The 23584-nt window shown below is 40.9% G+C and overlaps 1 protein-coding gene across 3 annotated transcripts in view; it reads left to right on the top strand.

Annotated features, from left to right (window-relative positions):
• LOC124556598 (protein transport protein Sec16A-like) overlaps positions 1-23584 on the top strand; it is a 233192-nt gene that overhangs the window by 191811 nt on the left and 17797 nt on the right. For all 3 annotated transcript variants that reach the window (XM_047130565.1, XM_047130564.1, XM_047130566.1), the window contains 2 exons: positions 60-180; positions 9672-9817. In XM_047130565.1, coding sequence (XP_046986521.1) covers positions 60-180; positions 9672-9817 — 267 coding nt within the window. The remainder of the gene's footprint in view (positions 1-59; positions 181-9671; positions 9818-23584) is intronic.

Raw genomic sequence — 23584 nt, 5'->3', positions numbered from 1 at the left:
TATTTATTTATTTTCTTACCCAAATTTGTCTTTTGTTCATATGCTCTGTTTGCCTGTAGGAATCTTCACATTATGGGGATGGATGGCAACAAGAACAATATTCTGTCTACCAAGCACCACAGAACCCTAACTGGGCTCAAGAAACAACATCCTACGAGAATTCACTAACTGGTGTTGAAGGTGAAACCCTTTATCTTAGTGCTGTAGCACCTAAAAATTAGATTTCTATAAGAACCAGAAAAGCCTATTGCATACGCAGAAGAGAACTCTAATTCATGCAGACCAGAATATAGAAAATCTGCATTGGCTTACATCCTTAAAATTAGCTGTTGCCCGTCTAAACAGTGTGAGAAGCAAGAACCAGTTGAAATGCAGCCTGAACTGCCTGTTTCCCGTAACTGAGACAGTGACCATAGAAAATATTAAATTACATGTTGCTTCTTTTGCAAAGTACATTCACTGCACTCAACAGGTGGTCTTAGAACCAAATTTCAGCAAAAACTGTTTGTGATTATCAGTAAGAATCTGTCCAGTCAGTCACTTGAGATGATTTGGTGGAACTGCAGGACATCTAATTTTGAACTGTCAGACTGTAGTGTTTGTGGTGCATATCTGTTACAAGAGCAGAATTCACTGTTGTAAAACTTTGTATGATCAAACTGACATTTGTTCAAGTAACTTATGGGAATGCAGCTCTGTAATGTTGTCCATGACTGACAATATTTCGAGAGGTGACGACCGTGTCATTTTCAAGGCAAAACTGCAGCAAGTAAGTGGTATGCAAGTGAATTTAAAATTTCAGTTTGCAGAGCAAGTCAACACACACACACACACACACTCTCTCTCTCTCTCTCTCTCTCTCTCTCTCTCTCTCTCTCTCTCTCTCTCTCTCTCTGTGTGTGAACACCAGTGACACCACACAACCAAAGGTGACTGATGGTAAAGTTATCGATTGTGAAAATCTGTTTACAAAGTTACTTCCTAACTTAATCTCAACTGCTTCCTTAGTAACACTATCCCAATAGCTGGAAGTGCATGCCAGAATCTCCATGTTGTTAAATTCCATAGGATGACCACTGCCAAGACAATGTTCTGCAATACCAATTTGTCCAGCTGGTGTGTGTGTGTGTGTGTGTGTGTGTGTGTGTGTGTGTGTCTAATGCTCAGTACACTGGACCTCCACAGTCCTGGTAGTCAGACCAATATACAACGTAGCACAACTGCAAGGAATATGGTAGACACCCGCCTTACTCAAACTAAGACCATCATTAATGGAACGTAAAAGGACTCTAATGTTGTTATATGGAGATAGGAAAACGCATTTCCCATCGTATCAGTTGCTGACCCATTACGGTTACTTGAGGTTAGGTTTGTTGTTGAATTAACAATCCTATCTTGACATGTGTTGTCTTTCACTTACTTTTTATTTAGTGACCAATGCTATGATGACAGATTGAGTTGTGATGAGTAGCCCTTTGTCACCTATTATTGCAAATTTGTTTATGGAAACCTTCAAGGAATGTACCTTGGAGTTGACATGTGTTGTCTTTCACTTACTTTTTATTTAGTGACCAATGCTATGATGACAGATTGAGTTGTGATGAGTAGCCCTTTGTCACCTATTATTGCAAATTTGTTTATGGAGAACTTCAAGGAATGTACCTTGGAGTTGGTGAATTTGAAACCTGTATGTTTCTTCAGGTAAGTAGATGGGACGTTTGTTGTTTGGCCTCATGGCAATGAGAATTTGAATGACTTCTTAGTACACCTGAATTTGACCCACCTGAATACTTGTTTCATGATGGAGGTGGAAAAAGATGGCTGCCTTCCCTTCCCTGGATTTGTTGGTCAGGAGGACAGTTGATGATACAGGGTGTTAATTATTGAACTATATGAAATGAAATTGTTATCACTTCCGAACTGTACATGTTAGGACATTCAGACTGCACAGCTGGCTGTGGGGCATGATGAAATTAGTATGCCCATTGCACGATTTTGTTCAGCGACGAAACCCACTTTCATTTGGATGGGTTCGGCAGTAAGCAACATTGGTACATTTGAGGGACTGCGAATCCACATTTCACAATCCAGAAGTATCTTCACCCTCAACTGGCAATTGTGTCGTGTGCGATGTCCAGTCACAGAATAATTGGTGCCACATTCCTCGATGGCATGGTAACTGCCGAACACTACACAAAGGTTTTGGAAGATGATTTCATCTTAATTATCCTAAGTGACTCTGATTTCGATAAGACGTGGTTTGTGCAATACTGAGCTCAATCCCATCGAAGCAGGAAAATCCTTGATGTCCTAGAGGAGCACTGTGAGGACTGCATCCTGGCTCTGGGGTATCCAGAGGCCACTGGCATGGGCCTCGATTGGCTGCCATATTCTTTATATCTGAGCACATGTGACTCCTTTTTGTGGGGCTATAAGAAAGACAAAGTGTGCAGCAGTAACCCCAAAACCTTTGCTGAACTGAAAACAGCCATTCAGGAGGTCATTGACAGCATCGATGCTCCGACACTTCAGTGGGTCATACAGAATTGAACTATTCGCTTGTGCCACATCATCGCCAGTGATGGCAGGCATATTGAACATGGCACAACCAAAATCCGATATCTTAGGACATTTGGTTTATTGGAAGCCTACTCACACTGACTTGTCTCTATAGGGTAATACTTGCCACCATCTAGCTCAGCACTTAGGGGTACTTCGTACCATGGTTCACAGGGCCCACATCATTTCAAACCCTGAGTGTTCGTCAGCTTAGTTAACCTTTCTTGATGTCGCCTTCTGTCAGAATGGATATAGCGAAGGACAGATCAGATATGCATTGCGCTATTGATGGAACTTGCACTGAGTGAGTGATGATGATACTGAGTTGGCACCGAGATCTACAGCCTTCTGCCTTATGCAGGGAGCATCTCCAAGAAGACTGGTTATGTTCTATGGAAATATGATGTGACATATGTTTTACAGCCTCCATCTAAGATTAGGGTTCTTTTCAGTTCCATTAAGGATGGTCGTGATTTGCATAAGACAGATGTCTGTTGTATTCCTAGCAGTTGTGGCATATTGAATATTGGTCAGAATATCAGAACTGTGGAGGTCCAGTGTACTGAATATAAGTGTCACCCCTGCTTACAACAGCCGAGCAAATTGAAAATTGCAGCACATTGTCTTGGCACCGGTCATTCCATGGAATATATTAACACGGAGAGTCCACATGCACTTCTAGCAATTGGAGCAGTTTTATCAAGGAAGCAGTTGATTATAAATAAGCAAGTAACCTTATAAATAGAGAGCGAAGTTTTTGCTTAAATTGTGCCTGGATTCTTGCTCTCATCCTGGTCAAAAAAGAAAAAGAGGCTCGGAGTTAAGGCACATCACCCATTGTTTAGGAATTTTCACTGTCTTTAACCCTTTGACTGCTGGAGGCGCACGATCCGCTTGGCACGCTGAGGCGCTGAGGCGCTGCGGCCTGCGCTGTCATCCGTATACCTGCACTAATGTGCCTGACCCTCGAGCTGCCGCCTGGGGCGGAGCGCCCCTCGCTGCCCCACCTGCCCTGTGCTGAATATTTCTGCCTTGACTGCGACTCCACGCGAAATATTGTGTCTTCTCACGGCTGATACAGAATACTCGTAAATGCTCTCACTACATAGTTCCCCTTCAGGTGAATTACTACAGAATCAAACTGTGTGGTAAAACTATTTTCCATCACCAAGAATGATATCCTGCTTGTAGTTTTCTTGCACGATTTTTGTAGATTATGCCGAAAGCGACGTGATTCTTTAGCTTTACATCAATATTTTATTGTTCTTTCTTGGATACCCGTTTATAATGTCTGCATTTATCTATGCATTCCTCACCGTACTAACTCAAGAACGAATAAAATAAGCCATAGATTATAGATTACTCAACGTTATTTTTGTTGTTCAGAACACCGTATTATGCCGTTTGTAGGAGAAGGCGACATACAGATCATCTTTCATATCGCACAACAACATCGGAATTTACTGTGAGCAACGGTAAGAACAATTTTACTTCATGTCGTTAAATTCCTATTCTGGTGTGATACGAAATTTCACATGGCCTACTGTTTGTATCGCTGAATTGCCCGAATATTTGTTGCGCTTAGTAATTACCCGATTATGCGCAATTTTGTTTCTTTGACGAAATTTGTACAATACTTGTGATTGTTGCACATAAGCATTTAACAGATTTTCCAACATTTGAAAGCTGTGAAATCTCTTGTCTTTTTGTTAGCACATTAAATTCACTTGTAGAGAAAATTCAAAGTCATGAACTGTAAATTTAGGCATTACTTTAACACTTTGTGAATATGTTTCCCATCCTTCTTTTTGATCCTGGCTTTGGACCGGCGCTGGCGAAGTTAAAAACATTTTTATTTTGTTTTTCCCTTTTTGTAATTTTTTTTTTTTTTTCTCTGTTTTGTGTGGTATTTTTCAAAACAGGGTACAACACACAATGGTACCTTGCAAGTTTTACATTCGTACCTGCTTTCTCAACGCACTTTTTGTTTCCAGCAAAAATGCATCTACGCGTTAGCGAACTTTTCTTGGATTACTCACTTGTTATAATGTCTGGAAAATGCCTTCCCACAAATCTTAGAGCATTATCATCAGAACATCTTCCTCTGCCAGCTTTTCTGCGCTCTAACGCATACGTTTCTGTAAGTTCCCTTACCAGTGACAGATGAAAAACTGCTATCGTCATTTTACGACCTGTTAACAGATCTAGAACGTGAAAAAAGAACTTTTTATACCACTTCATTGTTTTCCGTATACATCCGACAGAGCTAAGCAGCATAGCAGAGCGGTCAACTGCTCCCATATTCAAGTTATAATCTACAATGCTTTGTGGTTTCTTAATTTTTTCTGCAGTATTCCTGTCAATCTTTCCCGTATCAACCATTTCTGTGGTGTTACATGTGGCCAACATCCACACTTCCCTTTTGTCACACCACTTTATAGCAAGCATTGTATCAGTACACATAAATTGAATATCTCCACGTTCCAGTTTCTTCTGAAGTTTCGGCATGTTGCGTCTGTTCTTACAGATAGTACCACATGCGTTCGTCCCATTACTGTGAAGCCAGGCAAACAAGTCTGGGCTTGAGTACCAGTTATCAACGTATAGGGTATGTCCACGTTCTAAGTAGGGCTTCATAAGTGTAGCCACTATGTCACCACTTTTCCCCAAATTGTGGAACTCAGTTTCTGTTGATGCCCCTGTATAAACAATGAAATCCAAGACATAGTCAATCGTACAGTCACTGAAAGATAAGCGTCCTTTGAATAATAACAAACTTTCATCAATGCAGAGTTTCTGATGTTGATTAAATGCACAACAGAAAGCTGTACGAACTTTATTGACAATGTCCTAATTTTGAATAATCTGTCTCCTCCAGTATTAGCAGAGTTGTCAGTGAAATGTAACACTCTCATAAGTAACAAAAATCGGTCTCTTGACGTGAGTTCACTAAAAATTGGCATATTTAGAAGAACATCTCTGGTCTAGTATTCGCTAATTTTCAGTTTTTTCATGTGAGGCATCAGAAGACAAACAGCTATGAAACAATGCATTTCTTCATATCCAGTATCTTTCCACTTTGAGATTCGAGAATGCACTGATTCGGGAGTATTCTCCTTGGTGAATAAATAAAACCGATTTGTTTCGTCAGCTATATATTTCATCAGTTCTTGTGTAAAGAATAACATGAAAACTGACAGAATACTTGACTCGTTCCCTATTTGACACACATGTCCCAACAGCGTATCATCAAATGCGTGATTAACTGGCTGAAAGTCATTTTCTTTCCAGTCAAATATATCACTAAGATGTGCTTTCTTCATAGGCGTTTCACTATCACTTTCTGATTCTTCAGATTCAGAAAAACTAACATCTCTTGTTGAAATATGAGACAGCTGTGACACCCCTGCTGACGTGGATGGTTTATGAAAGAGCTTTTGGACTCTGTAGAAGAGTTATCACTTTCGTCAAAATCAAGTAGTTCACACTCACTGTCGCTCCTCGTAAGAATCTTCATGATTTCTTCCTCAGTGCAACCATGACATCTTGCCATTTTCCTTGTAAAATACAGGATGTTAAGAACACTGATGTAAATTCCGATGAACAGTGAACTGTAGTATACTAAAATGTAGACTTTCACGGCCGGAAATATCATGTCCATTATAATTATCCGGGCTGTTATACCGTGGTCGGTTGATGAATTTTCTCTCAATTCCCAACGTTTCGTCTCCGACTGCGGGAGACATCTTCAAGGGGGTCCGTAGGTCGATGTAAGATCCAACACACGCACTGGCTCGCTACTGACTGCCGCTAAATTCCGGTAGACGGCAAAGTACATTTCCTCGATGTGCTTGTTTTTAGAAACGAAAATGGTAGTTTGGGCCACTCAGTATACTGCAAACCCACGCACACGGACTGTTATTGGCACCGGGATTCGAAACACCACCCACAACAGAAGCGGGGTGTTATCAAGACGTTAGCGGACAGAGCTATAAATATTTGTGAACCTGAGTTGCTCGACGCTGAGATGGAACATTTCCACAATGCACTAATGAAGAACGGATATTCGTCCGCCGAAATAATACGTGCGTTGAGGCAGCCATGCAGAAATCATACTGACGTACAGGTTGCTGCAAAATCTAAGGTTTTCCTGCCGTTTGTTAAAAATGTAACGGAAAGAATAGGGAGGATCTTGACGAAGTGGAATAGTACCGTAATTTACAAGCCCATACAAGATACAGGAATACCTTAAGCCTGCCAAGGACGCTCGCAAACCTTAGGAAAAAGCTGGAGTGTATAGGATCCCATGCAGCTGTGGTGGTGTTTATGTGGGTACCACTAAAAGAACTGTTTCTAAACGTTTGGAAGAGCACAAGGGAAATTGTAGAAGAAGAGAAACGGAACGATCAGCTGTTGCGGAGCATGCTTTGCAGCCAGGGAACCACAATATTCGTTTCGAGGAGCCGCAAGTACTAGCGGCCGCAAGCGGATACTACGAAAGGCTCTACAGGGAGGCAATCGAAATCGCTAAACACCCAAATAATTTCAACCGAAAGGAGGAGGGCGTGAAATTAAACGGTATATGGATGCCGGTGTTAAAGAAGATGTGTACCACCCGTCCACTACTGGGTGATGGCGACGGCGACGGACAGTGGCCAATTGCACTGACATTTTCAAAACATGTGACATCACACCGCTTCACGGGAGCTCGCGGACACGGAATTTAGCGGCAGTCAGTAGCGAGCCAGTGGGTGTGTTGAACCTTTCATCGACCTACGGACCCCTTGAAGATGTCTCCCGCAGTCGGAGACGAAACGTTGGGAATTGAGAGAAAATTCATCAACCGACCACGGCATAACAGCCCGGATAATTATAATGGACAGTGAACTGTAGTGTGAAGCCTAGGCTCACAACAGACAAGCTAGCGGCCAGAACTGTGAAAGGCTACCGAGACATGGGACGGGAAGTCTGCTGTCAGAGTTACCTCGTCATCAGCACTCAGGTAGGGGCGCGCCTATACTCATCATCAGCGCTCAGGGGCCGGCAAGTGGGTGCGACTTAACTCGTCAACAGCGCTCAGGGGAAAACTGGCGGCCACGACTATACTCGTCATTAGCACCCAGGGAACGGCACGCAGCATGACGAGTAAACTCGTCAACAGCAGTCAAAGGGTTAACTTCTGATGTCAGTCACCTTTGGTTGTATGGTGGTACTAGTGTTTACACACACACACACACACACACACACACACACACACACACACACACACACACACACAGAGAGAGAGAGAGAGAGAGAGAGAGAGAGAGAGAGAGAGAGAGAACCAGAATTGAAGCTATGGTCTCTTAAGTAACTGTGGTTTGCTTAGAAATGCAGTTTCTGTGCATTCTTCTCACTTGATAATTTTTAAGATGAAGGGAAAAACAATGTGAAGTTGTTTGCGAGTGAACCTGCTTGAAATCATATTCTTGATTAATTCATTTTATTACAGTGTCTATTACATAGTAGAGAAACATGTAAAAAGTAGTATGAACTGCTCATAGGAAATTTTAATGATTTGGTAATCTGCCGTATACACGGTTTTTTCACATTATAAAATTACTGTTATTCAGGGACGCTATTCGTGCACAAACTATTCCACCTCAATCATATTTTCTGCTGGCACGCTTCTCAGAAAACCTACAACTGTCAGAGTGATATATTTAAACAATGGAAATGCCATGTAGAAATATGAATAATGTAGGAAAAAATAGATTGCTACTTACTGTAAAGAAGACATGTTAAGTTGCAGACAGGCACAGTTAAGACACTTATACAAAGCTTTTGGCCACAGCCTTCATCAGCAAAAGAGAAACAAAGAAACACAAGAAACACACCCCAGTCATACACACATGGAAGCACACCTCACACACTTGTGTTCGCCAACTCTGGCAACTTGGGCATCTGGCCCGAGCTGCCAGAGTTGGCATCGTGTGCATGAGGTGGCCCGAGCTACCAGAGTTTGGCAGTTGTGTGCATAAGATGTTGCTTACATGTATCGATGGTGTGTGTTTTCTTGTTTCTCATTTGCTAATGAGGGCTGTGACCGAAAGCTTTGTGTAAGTGTCTTTTAATTGTGCCTGTCTGCAACTTAGTGATTTGTTTTTCATTTTAGGTGACGTATTTCTTTGAATAAACTTCAGTTCAGTCCAGAACTGGAATGTGTGTGTCTAATTCATTCTTACTGTAGTTATTCTTACTTTCCATTTTTATTATTATTTCCACTTCAGTTGTGAAACATGTAATTTCAAATGAACACTCATCTGCCATATTCCAGTGTGTGAGTGCTGATTAGCAGCAGCCAGTGTTGAAGCACATCTCAATTACTATGGTAGTGTTAACCCAATGTGCTTGTCAATAAATGTGGAAATGGTTTGTTCCTGGACATACTATCAATTGCCAAATCTACATTCAGCACCTGCTGAGCTGCAGCACAGTCCCCCTGTTTATGTTATTATCCAAAAGTCATACTTCAGTTGCTTACCAAACAATACCCTCCTAAAGACCCTTCACATGTGTTAAAACATTTGTCTTGTTTGTTGCAATTCTTTGCGTATTATTTCTTACAGAAACAGATGATGGTTGGTGAGTAGCTACCCAATGACAACAGGCAAATTCATTCAACACAGGCAACATAAAGTTTTGTAGATAAGCACTCATTTCACCAGTCCTTAACACAAAAAGAAAATTTTTGGGCTGTAATGAAGAAGACACAGAATGAATTGTAATATCTTTTAGTGTAGTGAAAGATGATTTCTGAAAATTTTTCACAGTTAAAACAGCTATGAGTTAATTCAAGAACTTCAAAAACTAACAGTTAAGTAAACTATGGAACCCAGTCTGGAAACATTGTACCTACAGTAAAGACTCTGTCTTTGATATTAAAAACAATATGGTAATTGAATTGTAATGTGATTTTCTGTACACGTGAATGGTGTACCATTAGGGTTTATAGTTGTTCAATTCATTTTATATTATAGTTTTTAGAATCAATTGTCCTTTAATATGTGCAGTTTTGTTTTATTCATTTATAGATCATCATGAACTTATATTCAGTTTGTTCTTTTATGTAGAAACAGCCAAACCTGCAGAACAGACAGAATATTGGAACCACCCTTCAGAACCTACAGCCCAGTTAGATGCACATAATGTAATGACATCACATGTTCCCACACAGGAAGTTTCTAATGAATGGGAGCCCATAACTAGTAATAAAGAGGTAAGAATACGAAACATTACTGTTAACATATTGAGAAATTAAAATTTTAATCCTTCATTACAATAACCTGATGAAATAGTTACGATTATTTTGTTTCATAAAAGATACCAGTGGGTTGCGCTGTGTTTGCTGTGTCAGTTTCCTTCATGTAAAGTAGAGTGAGAGTAGAAAGTTGGCAATATCCCATTCCTACTTAAAAAGGTTGTAAAGTGTGTGTGCGTGAGGGGAGGGAGGGGGGAGACACTGCAATTGTTCATTCTTCATAATTAGCTAAAATAGGATTATTTGTATTTTTGTGAGTATCCTTTTTTTCTGCTTCTAACTTCAGTCATTTCCAATAACATATATTAGCAAACTAGTGATTAGTTCTGTGGAGGGGTTAACATAAAATGTAATAGCATATCATTTTTCTTATTTATATAAATCTTTTATAAATTGTGAAGCTAAATGTCTTTTTTTATATTCAGAGTTCCTGGTAGTTGGTTGAAATGTTGGGTGTATTGGCAACTAAGTGCACCCACTAAGAAGTTACTCTCTCATCCATAAATTTGATAGACTACACAAAACTGTGTGGAATTGTTGAGAAGAATATTGCATTCATTTACGGCGTTTCTTTTTTCAAATATATGAAGTTCGATATCTTTGGAACATTGGAAACTTGGCACATAAGATTCGATACTGAAATTCACATAATAATGTACTAAAATATGTACAGCAATTGTGTTGATTGCTCTAGCACTGGGGCCCATGGTATGTGGTCATTGCATTTAGTAGCTGGAAATGCTGTGTGGCTAGGGCCTCCCGTCTGGTAGGCCGTTCGCCTGGTGCAAGTCTTTAGAGTTGACGCTACTTCGGCGACTTGCATGTCAATGGGAATGAAATGATTATGATAAGGACAACACAACACCCAGTCACTGAGCGGAGAAAATCTCCGACCCAGCCGGGAATCGAACCCGGGCCACTAGGTATGACATTCCATTGCGCTGACCACTCAGCTACCAGGGGCAGACATTTAGTAGTTGAAGAAATATCATAATATAATAATAATTAGTTAAATATAACAGTGAAAAATTTTGGACAGAATATAAGCAACTGTCTGAGAATGGTTGAAATGCAGTGTTACAGGACAAAATTATATTGAAGATTAATTGCATAGATAGGATAAGTAATAAAGGGATAATAAATCAAATCGGGGAGAGTGACTTAAAGGCATGGCCACAGTAAGTAAGTTTAAATGGATGTAGGTTGCAGTAGTTACACAAAGATGAAGAGCATAAACTAACACATAGACCAGCTTAGGGAGCTTTATCAAACCAGTCTTCAAACTGAGGACTACAGCAAAAATAACAAAAGTGTTATAACTTCAAATTGAACAAATATATTTCAAGGAAGACGCAATACGTGAAAGTCACAGATCAAGTAAACAGAGTAAGACGTGTGTACACTTTAACAGTCAAATCATAACTGAGTCCAAGTCTAGCGGCCACTGGCTGGCTGGCCGCTTAGGTCGCGCTGCTGCTGCATGGCTGGCAGACAGCGCCGCATGTAGAGGACGCGCGTAACTGCACGGCGGCACTTTGAAGGATTGGCGGGTCACAACAAAAAGAATAGTCTAGCATTTACTATTTATAAAAGGAATGTACTAGTGCATAGGCACACAAATAGCTCGGCTTTCGATTTTGTAAGTCAATGATCTTTCAAAGTTCAGTGCATTGGTTATTCACTTATTGTACTGCTCAGTGCTTTTTCTATTTTGTAACCCAGTTCCCAGAACTCCTGAAAATAGACATTGACTGTGAATATTGTATCACAAACACAGTCCCTTTGACTGTTCAGAGGTGTCGCTAAACCCACCCAAAGATGTAAACAACCATGCATGAACAGTGCCTATTAGATTGAGGGGGTCTGATAGCCATACTTCCAGTCATTCCACCAGGATGGAGGTACACAGCTTGTGTTCTCTATAGTTTAACCATGCCTAGATGGTCAATACCGCGGTTCGATTGCATCCACATTGTTACTTTGTGCCAGGAAGGGCTCTCAAGAAGGGAAATGTCCAGACGTCTCGGAGTGAACCAAAGCAATGTTGTTCAGACATGGAGGAGATACAGAGAAACAGGAACTGTTGATGACATACCTCACTCAGGCCACCCGAGGGCTACTGCTGCAGTGGATGACCACTACGTACGGATTATGGCTCAGATAGCAACACCACCATGTGGAATAATGCTTTTTGTGCAGCCACTGGACGTCGTGTTAAGACTCAAACTGTGTGCAATAGGCTGCATGACGCACAACTTCGCTCCCGACATCCATGGTGAGGTCCGTCTTTGCAACCTTGACACCATGCAGTGTGGTTCAGATGGGCCCAACAACATGCCGCATGGACCGCTGAGGATTGGCATCACATTCTCTTCACCAATGAGTATCGCATATGCCTTCAACCAGACAATCGTCGGAGACGTGTTTGAAGGCAACCCGGTCAGACACACTGTCCACTGAGTGCAGCAAGGTGGCGGTTCCCTGATGTTTTGGGGTGGCATTATGTGGGACCATCGTACACCTCTGGTGCTCATGGAAGGTGTCGTAACGGCCGTACGAGATGTGAATGCCATCCTCCGACTCATAGTGCAACCATATCGGCAGCATATTGGCGAGGCATTAGTCTTTATGGACGACAATTTGTGCCCCCATCGTGCATGTGTTGTGAAGGACTTCCTTCAGGATAACAACATCGCTCGACTAGAGTGGCCAGCATGTTCACCAGACATGAACCCTATCGAACATGCCTGGGTTAGATTGGAAAGGGCTGTTTATAGACGGTGTGACCCACCAATCACTCTGACGGATCTATGCTGAATCGCTGTTGAGGAGTGGGACAATCTGGACCAACAGTGCCTTGATGAACTTGTGGATAGTATGCCACGACGAATACAGGCGTGCGTCAATGCAAGAGGACATACTACTGGGTATTAGAGGTACCGGTGTGTACAGCAATCTGGACCACCACCTCTCAAGGTCTCGCTGTATGTTGGTACAACCTGCAATGTGTGGTTTTCATGTGCATTAAAATGGGCGGAAATGATGTTTATGTTGATCTCTATTCCAATTTATTGTACAGATTCTCGAACTCTCGGAGCCGAGGTGATGCAAAACCTTTTTCGATGTGTGTATTTAATTACATGAATTTATTACATTAGTACCTTTGTTCATTATTAATTTTGACAGTCACAGTATAGGCTACTGGACTTTGTTTTATTCTTTTGTTGTTGACTTGTTACTTTGAGAAGCATAATTGCAAAACTGAAAGGCTATTCATACTTTCAGTTAAAGTAAGCATTGGTGATAGCTTTAGTATAGTTACAGTATGACAGTACCATCATTTCTCATTCTATAACAGATGTGTGTGATTGATGCTATATGTCGTGCCAATTATTACTCCTTTTTTATTTGAAGTTGCATTTGCATTTATCAGAGCAACTTTCTGTATATAAGTGTTGGAAATAAATGTAAGTAATAATGCAGTGTATTTGTCCGGTTGAATATTCAAAACGTAGATGTGTCACTGTTTTTCTGTCCAGTATATGTATATTAGAAGCAGCTGTTGCTGCTTCACTTAAAACAAATCTAGTACAATTCAACCTCAGCAAATAGTGCCAGTGACCTAAGTGAAATTCTGAACAGTCCATCTTGTGCATTTGTACTTTCTTCTAAATTTGATTCCTCACATTGTAATTAGCAGATTTGCTAGGACGTGTATTTAATAAAATACTGCATTGTGATACAGGTGCTACATTTATACGCTGCTCCACATAATTAAAAAAGATTGAAATTGGCGGTATTGTTGTTTCTGATTATCATTAAAATACTTAGTATTAAAGAGTTATAACACAACAAGTGTGTTGTACTTGCTGTTGAATCACAATTGTATCACTTCTTTTTTTTTTGTATGTAGAATATTTACTGAATTTTTTGCCAGTGCTTGGCAGAATGTGTTAATAGTACTAAATAGGAAACTCTTCCTAATATTCTGCTAATTATATTTATTTGGTCATGAGCAGTCTTTCGGCTTCGTAGGCCTAAGAAACTGAAAGCCAGTTCATGACCAAGTAAATATGATTTGTAGAACATTAGGAAGTGTTTCATATTTTATATTAATGGAAACATTTGTTATTAGAATTTTGGGAGGGAAACAGGAAAAATAGATACCTTTGTTTTGGATGGAAGGAAATACAAAAAGTGATGATGAGTTGTTGATTATTCACTTGTCAGTATTTTTGTTGCAGTATTCTCCTGTTTACTTTAATGTGTTATTTTGTTTTTTCACAAATGTTACATCATGATTGGTTTATAACTCATTGCACTTCTGTCATTCCTCTGGATTTAACTGAAAAATAATCAGTTATCTTCCTAACCTTTTCACAAATTCCTGACTTTATTAACTTAACCCTGCTAGTTCTCCTACCATATCTATGCTTCCAACAGCCCAAAATCGTTTCTTATATTGCTGTGCTACATGTGTATCCCCTCACCACCCTGTCTCCCACCCCCTCCTCTCCCTCTCCCACCCCCTTCTCCCTCTCCCCCCTCTCCCCTCCCTCCCCCCTGTCCCCCCTCTCCCCCTCTCCTCCTCTCCCCCTCCCCCCTCTCCCCCTCCCCCCTCTCCCCCTCCCCCCTCTCCCCCTCTCCCCTCTCCCCCTCCCCATCTCCCCCATCTCCCCCTCTCCCACCCTTTCCCCCCATCTCCCCCATCTCCCCCTCTCCCACCCTTTCCCCCCCTCTCCCCCCCTCTCCCACCCTTTCCCCCCCTCTCCCCCCCTCTCCCCCCTCTCCCTCCCCTCTCCCCCTCTCCCCCCTCTCCCCCCCCTCTCCCCCCCTCTCTCCCTTCCCCTCTCCCTTCCCCTCTCCCTTCCCCTCTCCCTTCCCCTCTCCCTTCCCTCTCTCCCTTCCCCTCTCCCCCCTCTTCCCCCTCTTCCCCCTCTTCCCCCTCTCCCCTCCCCTCCCCCCTGTCCCCCCTCTCCCCCTCTCCTCCTCTCCCCCTCCCCCCTCTCCATCTCCCCCATCTCCCCCTCTCCCACCCTTTCCCCCCTCTCCCCCCCTCTCCCCCCCCTCTCCCTTCCCCTCTCCCTTCCCCTCTCCCTTCCCCTCTCCCTTCCCCTCTCCCTTCCCCTCTCCCTTCCCCTCTCCCTTCCCCTCTCCCTTCCCCTCTCCCTTCCCCTCTCCCTTCCCCTCTCCCTTCCCCTCTCCCCCCTCTTCCCCCTCTTCCCCCTCTCCCTTCCCCTCTCCCCCCTCTTCCCCCTCTTCCCCCCTCCCCCCTCTCCCTTCCCCTCTCCCCCTCCCCCCTCAGCCCCCTCCCCTTCTCCCCCCTCCCCCTCTCCCCCCTCCCCCTCATATATTCCTGATCCCGAAAGGTACTAGTACACCTTCTTGGCACTTTCATTAACCAGCTTGTGGTTCAATGAACTGGGCATATGGAAACGAAAGAGCTGTGATTTGGCTAACTTTAAATGTTATTGATTAACCTGAACAAAGAGAAGGAAACTTACTGATCATATACCAAAAAACCATTTCTGTTTGGGATGAAATAAAGTATGGTGATGGAGCACTTCTATGCAGATTTCTCCAGTTCTGTTGCACTTGAGGAAAAGGGGAGTACGAAAAGCTAAGTGCAAAAATGGAATTTCATTCATTCACACACTTCTCTGTGCACATTTAGGTGTTAAATAGTACACACTGACTGCAAGTGAAGGAGAAAACTTCAAGTATCTTTAGCTTGAGTACTTGATGTTTAAAATAATCTTCTGCTGTTGCAATACAACAGTTGGTATATGTTTTAAACTATTTCATCATCCGTAACAAATACTGAGTACCACTTGTAGTTCTTTGAACATGTGCCATTTTGTGCAGTTTGATCAAAAGGTTGTTACCTAAAACTGAGGAATGAAAAATGGATTGTTATGCCATAAACAGTCAACAAGCGACGAATGCCGAGGTCTTGCTTGTATTGGTGCTGGGATGTTTATTTTATTTATTTTTGTAATCATTCTCAGAGCAAGTTCTTTGTTTCTTAACTGTGGACTGAGATAAATAATTTTTTTGCGGAATAATACATTTTCATGTTATTTCTATCCTCCTATTTTGTCATTTTCGTACCAGGGGTACTAATGAGTTACATTCAGCATACACTTTAATGTCATGTTAGCTCAGTGTTGTGTTCTGTAGGATGTCATGCTTAGCTTAATATGCATAGGACTGATAGTATATAGCAGTTGACCATACATTAACACAGAAGATGGCTTCAGATCAAGCTGAACTTCAAAACTGGTGGTGTTGTATAAACATTGATGTCGGATTATTTCCCTGTCAACCAAGGTCATATTTGATGGGCAAAATTTCGTGGGCCAAGTCGTATTCAGTAATTATTTTGATTAGTTTAAGGCAATTTGTACACACTTAACAACGAAGTAAGAAAGGGAAATTTGAAATGTTTGTAGTAAAAGTTAAGTACATGAAGTTTAACAGCAGCCAATAATGAGTGATCACCTCTTACAAAAATGTTCTCTAGGCTCAAATAACAATATCACTCTGTCATTATGTATTGCACCAAGACAGAGCACGTCATTTTTGTACTTTAGTATGGTAGCCACAGCAAGATGGTGTCTTGCAGAGGAAACAGTGTGACTTATTCAGGTGAAAAAATCCATTGTGCAACCAATAAGGGAACCGTTTGTTTTGAGAATGCAGCGACAGTGTTGTAGATTGTATGATCAGCCAAATCAATGTGATATCGCTTCATCTGAGGTAGGCGTCAGTAATATGTGATTGTGGCATGCCATATTATAGCATGTGATTATGTGGCTTATAATGACAGTGCAGTACATGTAGTACTCTAAATAATGATAATATGTAATGAAACGATAACTGTGGGACAATTTCTAAGATGTTTATCTCAAGCCCATTGGCTGTAAACAGTTGTTATACTTTTAATGGACACCACTAGGTGCTTACTGAAGGGGTTATTGTGGCTTGCCATTATATAGTTTTTAAATTGCTGTACTGTTCAGTTTAGTTTTGTAGGTTCATGCTATTAGTAACTGTTGCATTTTTGTCTTTAGTAAGGAGGAAGATTTAACTCCTAACATAACAAAAAGGAAATATAGTAATGGATAAGCATCCTATTAACTTTTCAGAAGCTATAGTATTCAAATTGATTGAGTTTTCCTGACACATACTGTTCACAAAGTCTCCTGTGAAATTAGTGGCAAGAAGTGTGGCAGCCTACACTGACAATGTGGATTATGACCTTAACACTGAAATATCATAGGCCTATTTCTGTACAGCATAAGAAACTGTCTGTTCTCCTTGACCTGCTTCCCTGTATACCTGAGGTACCTCATGGACATCATTGATCTGTAACTCAGTATGAAGCGATAGAGCAGGTTGATGAATCTGAATTAATTGATAGCTGTATTTTAGAATGAATGAATACACTAAGTAGATTCAGAAAGATGTAGGTTGCTGTATGTACTTGAAGATGAAGAAACTTGCACAGGATAGAGTAGCATGGAGAGCTGCATCAAACCAGTATCTGGACTGAAGATGACAACAACAACAACAACAACAACAACAACAACAACAACAACATTTTAGATTATGCTGAGAGCAACATGAATTCTAATCAGTAAAGCCAAATGTTGGCTATGAAACTTCGGTGATATACAATGACAAGCCACAAAATTATTTATGTTCCTTGTACTTGATATTGTTTTCACTACTTACAGTAATTAAAAATGTTCTATTTCATGTGACAAGATTATTCATACCTTATAATACAATAAACATACTTCTTATATCTATGACCTGATTTATGAATTTTTTTGAACCTTCGCGCGTGTCTCGTGTAAACTTTACTTAACGCTAGCACCACTAGGGGGTGGGGGGGTGGGGGGGGGGGGGGGGGGGGGAGCGAAAACTGCCCACAGTATTTGTTTTATTTGTGATATAACAAAGATTCTGTAACTTACCAAACCAAAGCGTTGGTACGTTGATAGAAACAATAACAAACACACACACACACACATTTCAAGCTTTCGCAACTCACGGTTGCTTCATCAGGAAAGAGGGAAAGACGAAAGGATATGGGTTTTAAGGGAGAGGGTAAGGAGTCATTCCAATCCCGGGAGCGGAAAGACTTACCTTGGGGGGGAAAAGGGGACAGGTATACACTCGCACATACACACACATCCATCTGCACATGTACAGACACAAGCAGACATATGTAAAGGCAAAGAGTTTGGGTAGAGATGTCAGTCGAGGCGCAAGTACAGAGGCAAAGATGTTATTGAATGACAGGTGAGGTAAGAGCGGCGGCAACTTGAAATTAGCGGAGGTTGAGGCCTGGTGGGTAACGGGAAGAAAGGATATATTGAAGGTCCGGAGTTCTGATAGGTTGGTGTCAGTGGGAAGTATCCAGATATCCCGGACAGTGTAACACTGTGCCAAGATGTGCTGGCCGTGCACCAAGGCATGTTTAGCCACAGGGTGATCCTCATTATCAACAAACACTGTCTGCCTGTGTCCATTCATGTGAATGGACAGTTTGTTGCTGGTCATTCCCACATAGAAAGCTTCACAGTGTAGGCAGGTCAGTTGGTAAATCACGTGGGTGCTGTCACACGTGGCTCTGCCTTTGATCGTGTACACCTTCTGGGTTACAGGACGGGAGTAGGTGGTGGTGGGAGGGTGCATGGGACAAGTTTTACACTGGGGGCGGTTACAAGGGTAGGAGCCAGAGGGTAGGGAAGTTGGTTTGGGGATTTCATAGGGATGAACCAAGAGGTTACGAAGGTTAGGTGGATGGCGGAAAGACACTCTTGGTGGAGTGGGGAGGGTTTCGTGAAGGATGGATCTCATTTCAGTGCAGGATTTGAGGAAGTTGTATCCCTGCTGGAGAGCCACATTCAGAGTCTGATCCAGTCCCAGAAAGTATCATGTCACAAGTGGGGCACTTTTGGGGTTCTTCTGTGGGAGGTTCTGGGTTTGGGGGGATGAGGAAGTGGCTCTGGTTATTTGCTTCTATACCAGGTTGGGAGGGTAGTTGCTGAATGCGAAAGCTGTTTTCAGGTTGTTGGTTCAGATTCGTTTGCCACCAAGACCTAGGCTGTAGGGAAGGGACCGTTTGATATGGAATTGTTGGCAGCTGTCATAATGGAGGTACTGTTGCTTGTTGGTGGGTTTGATGTGGACGGATGTGTGAAGCTGGCCATTGCACAGATGCAGCTGCTTCCAGCATCATTGTTACAGCAAAAAGCGGTAGGGAATATATTACTGCGCCTCCAATGCGAATGCGCGGGTTAGTACAAAGTATAGTGAATTTTCCTGAAAGTTCAGCTCGTGAAGGCTTGACCTCCAGTGTGCCAGAATCTTTCAAAAAGTACACCTTCATTGGTATTTTGATACTCATGGGCACAAATAATGACACTAGACTGTCTCTTGAGGACTTATGAGGGAAAGTACTGGGAAAGAATATTTATATACCTACAATGAGTCGTATACAATGTGGAGAACTTCTGTCCCTGATTAGATTTGATGATGAAAGAAAGAAGAACTGAAAGATGAAAGCAGGATAAGTTTTGCCCCCTTCGTGAAGTTTTCAACAAAATTGTCAAAATGGTACTTTTTAAAAATGGAGGTCTATGCAGGGGAGGATGAACGACATGCTGAGGAACGGAGTGCAAAGGCAGTTGTTAGATGCCTAGTGAATCCGCTGGCAGGAAGTGGAAAAATATAACAACATATTATTATTATACATCCATAGACTTAGCCGAGGAGCTTTACAGTGATGACAAGTTAAGTTTTGTGGAAACATTGAAGAGTAACAGAAAACACATACCAGAACAGCTAAAGAAGACGCAGGGTCCAGAGCTATATTCTTCTAAGTTCTTATTCACAGATCCAAAAACAGGCAATGCACCAGTCACCTTGGTTTCATACATCTCCAAACTGAAGCTTACTAAAAATCTCTTACTTCTTTCCACACAACACAATAATAACAAGGTGGATGAGTGGACAGAGAGAAAGAAAAAGGGGGGGGGGGGCAGGCAAACATCAATCTCTACTAGAATGAAACCAAAGGGGGCATAGACAGCATTGATCAAATGTCGTGACATCATTCAGTAAAACGAGGGACGAAAGGTGGCCGTTATCCCTCTTTTTCACCTTGATAGATATTGCTTGTCTTAATGCTGGAACAATTTTCATGATAAACAACCCAAACTGGAATAAGAAGAAGCATAATGTAAGAAGGCTATATCTGTTAGAATTAGGTCAACAGCTCATTATGCCAGCTGTGGAGGAGAGAACAAAGAATTATCATGGGTTTACAAAAGCATATCATCTCTGCAATGGAAAGTGTTCTAGGGAAAGCGCTGCCCTGAATTACTGCAACTGTTCAATCTGTTGAATTTTATTCAAGAGGAAGATGTCACACCTGTTTGAAGAGTAAAAACTCTAAAAAGGAGAAAGACAAGGTGACAAAGTGTCTATAGTTTGTTGCAGGTGTTCCAAGTATGTGTGTTCCACTCATTCTGCAAAAACAATCATATGCAAAGGTTGTGAAACTGAAAGTGAGTAGGAAGGAAAAACTCAGTTGTAATTTCTGATTTTGATTTTCTGTTTTCTTATTTGTGGTTTGCTATTGTACATTCTTTTATAATTTCTTAATATAAGTCTGATGTATATGAAACTGTTAGTTTCATGATAAAAATATTATTGTATTTCTCAGATTCATTACTTTATTTATTGTATTTGTAAATGTTATAATGTTCCTAATGACTATGAAAAGTGTGTTGCAACCTGGTAAATAAATTCCTAGTTCATTAAATAATCAACAAAAGAAACAAACAAAAAGATGTTAAAAAGTGAAAAGAATGTGAGGGCAATTTTGCCCCCCTCCGCCCCAGACATCCGTGTGACAGATCCGAGCTTAGTGGTGCTAGGGTTAATGTGGCTTACCATTATGTGTCACGAGCACCTCAGTTTCCTTTTTCCTTCCCATCCTTTTTCTTTCCCCACTTGGCATTTCTTTTGCCTCTGGCAGTGTTTGTTGATGCACAAAATGCCAAGCTGTTTTAGGACTTGGAGTAAAACTAAATCACGCAGCAGTTGTTATAGCTGTAGCATATGACATGCACAATACAGTATAGCTATCAGGGCATTGGTTGAGGAGCCTGAAATTGATGTTAGAAGAGCCTATGAAGAAATTCCAGAAAATTAAGCTAACAGGGTCACAATCAAATAACTGCACTGTACTTTTACGTTCACAATTGAGGCACTCTAATCTTCTTTTGTAAAACTGCCATTTAATTGAGAGAGCTTTATTATTGTTGTTATTATTATTACTTTTTATGGAGGGGAGGATGACATTCTTACACTACAAGTTCTATAGCAGAATCATGGCTTATGTATTGCACATCTGCTTGTAATTAGAGGCTGTTTTTAGTTCAAAATATGCATTGTATTGCTGACACAGTTAACTTATACTATCATTCTTACCAGCTCAATGTAAATATTGTCTCTTTAGTCTTTCTTTTTCATGCTCATCAAGGAAGTGAACAATATTTCAATATGAAGTTAAAGTAGTCTCTTCACGCACTAATGTTGTGAATGAACTGCCACCTTAAGTGTTGTTTAAATCTGTATCAGAACAAGAACAGGACAAGGATATAACAATTAATAATATAAATGCAGCAAATTTGTTTCAAAAAAAATTATTCAAGCATATTAAAATGTCTACAAACCACAGCATATAACTTCAGGATGAAAATTTGTACAATCATTATAGGGGTTGGAAGTAGGAATAAATTGTGGCTTCAGGGCTGAAACTCCTTTCTGTTTACTTTCTCTAATAGTGGGCTTGATGGAAATTACTGCCTCCAGTTTAATGCCTTGCATCCTTGAAAAGTTTTGACACTGTTATGCTCCAGTTTACACAGCACATAATTGCATAAAGATGAAATGTAATTATTGTAAAGGGTATATTAAAATTATATCTGATAGACAAATGCTTTCTTGGCTCTTTTCTTAATATTGCTATAGCATATTTTCAAACTTTTGTAGTCACAGTTTGTCTCTATGTTCTGTAAATTAAAGTCAACAACTACTACTTTCTGTGCCTTTCATTCCTTTCCTTTGTTGGCTGTATTAGTTTTTTTGCCTTCTGTTGTGTCTTTATACTGACCAAATGCGATTTCTAGCAATAAATCTTTTTGGCTGGGGATTACACCTTTCTCCACTTACTTTCTCTCACACATACAACATGGCATCTTCGATAATAAATAGTATTTATCTGTGATTTACAATTAAGATCTGTGGTCAAAGCACAATAATCATGTCAGTAGCTGATTTAAGTGGTGCTGCCAAACGTGTTTTATGCTCATTTAGATTGACACTATTACCTTGTTCATTGGGTCCAAGTTCAGTGTTACATGATAAAGCGGTTTTTGAACTGAGTTCAGATTATGATGTAAGGCCAATATTTATCTCCAGTCAGTAGTGTTTATTCAGTAAGCTCTTAGAAATTTCGCCTGACACAAAAATAAAAATAATCACACGTCACTAAATTATATTGGTACAGTTAATCTTTGAATTGCATATTTGCCTGTAATGTAGGAAGAATACATTATTAAATTTGTTGATGAACTGAGAGATTGGATGACAGAAACAACTACATCATTCCATGCTGCTTCAATTCTGTGCCAGAGTTCTTCAGTCATAGTGACTGTTGACTGGTCACATGCTAATGTCATGGTGCAAATGGAATACCACAACATTGAGCAATGTCAAGGCACAGTGGTCCACTTACCATACACAAAGCCACATGCCTCACTACTACTCAAGCTGCTAACTGCCCCTGTCACTATGTCACCATGTGGCAAGGCTCCTATCAATCAACTGTACATACCTCTGCCACCAGACTGAAAAACGACTTGGGATAGGGACAGTATAACACTTTCACAATCATTGGGGCATGTTTGTTCCACAATAGGTTGTTGGAGAGTCAGTGGGAATTTGCTGCATGCTATTGCTATTTCTCAATACCCTACTTTAATTACCTATAAGTTGTATTGTCTTAAAGGTTCATAGTTAATCGTGTGTTATGTATTGTTGTAATTTTTTTGAAGCAACCTCTGGTATCTGACCTAAAATTTCAACCTTTACCTCATACACTTGGAATTAATAGTGTTGTAATCCTTACTTGCACTACTTTTTTGTTCTACTGTACTCCCTTTTTTTTTTTCCCCCTGCAGCTATTAGTGCAAGAAGTCACCTCTGAAGGCCCAATAGTTAGTGAAATATATATTTTACTGCTGTACTGTTACATATTTCATAACATTTAAACAAAAGGACCATGGTTTTCATTTCATAGCCTGGACATTTTGTGTCGGTTTTATTTTATGTGGAGGCTTACAAATTATTCATCAATGTCATTAGGCTGAATTCTTACAAATACTGGTCTTCTGCTATCTCAAAGAGAGAAGTTTGACATTTTTCCATGACCCTTCAATGCACTCGGAGTGAATTATCACCACCATGTGTTATAGGACAGCTGTCCAAGTGGTAGTTCCAGTCTTGCAGGACTCTCCCAAACAAACGTAGTATAAGCTTCTCAGTAGCATTTTCTGTTGTGGCTGATGCACAATCAGTTCATTCTGGGAGGTCTTGAATGAAGCACGTCTGGATATTTGAGTTCCAGTGTGAGGATTCATC

Source organism: Schistocerca americana, chromosome X (genome assembly GCF_021461395.2).
Source record: "Schistocerca americana isolate TAMUIC-IGC-003095 chromosome X, iqSchAmer2.1, whole genome shotgun sequence".
In the NCBI taxonomy this organism is placed as follows: domain Eukaryota; kingdom Metazoa; phylum Arthropoda; class Insecta; order Orthoptera; family Acrididae; genus Schistocerca; species Schistocerca americana.
The sequence above is the reverse complement of the archived record's forward strand: the minus strand, read 5'-3'. Positions and strand labels throughout refer to the sequence as shown.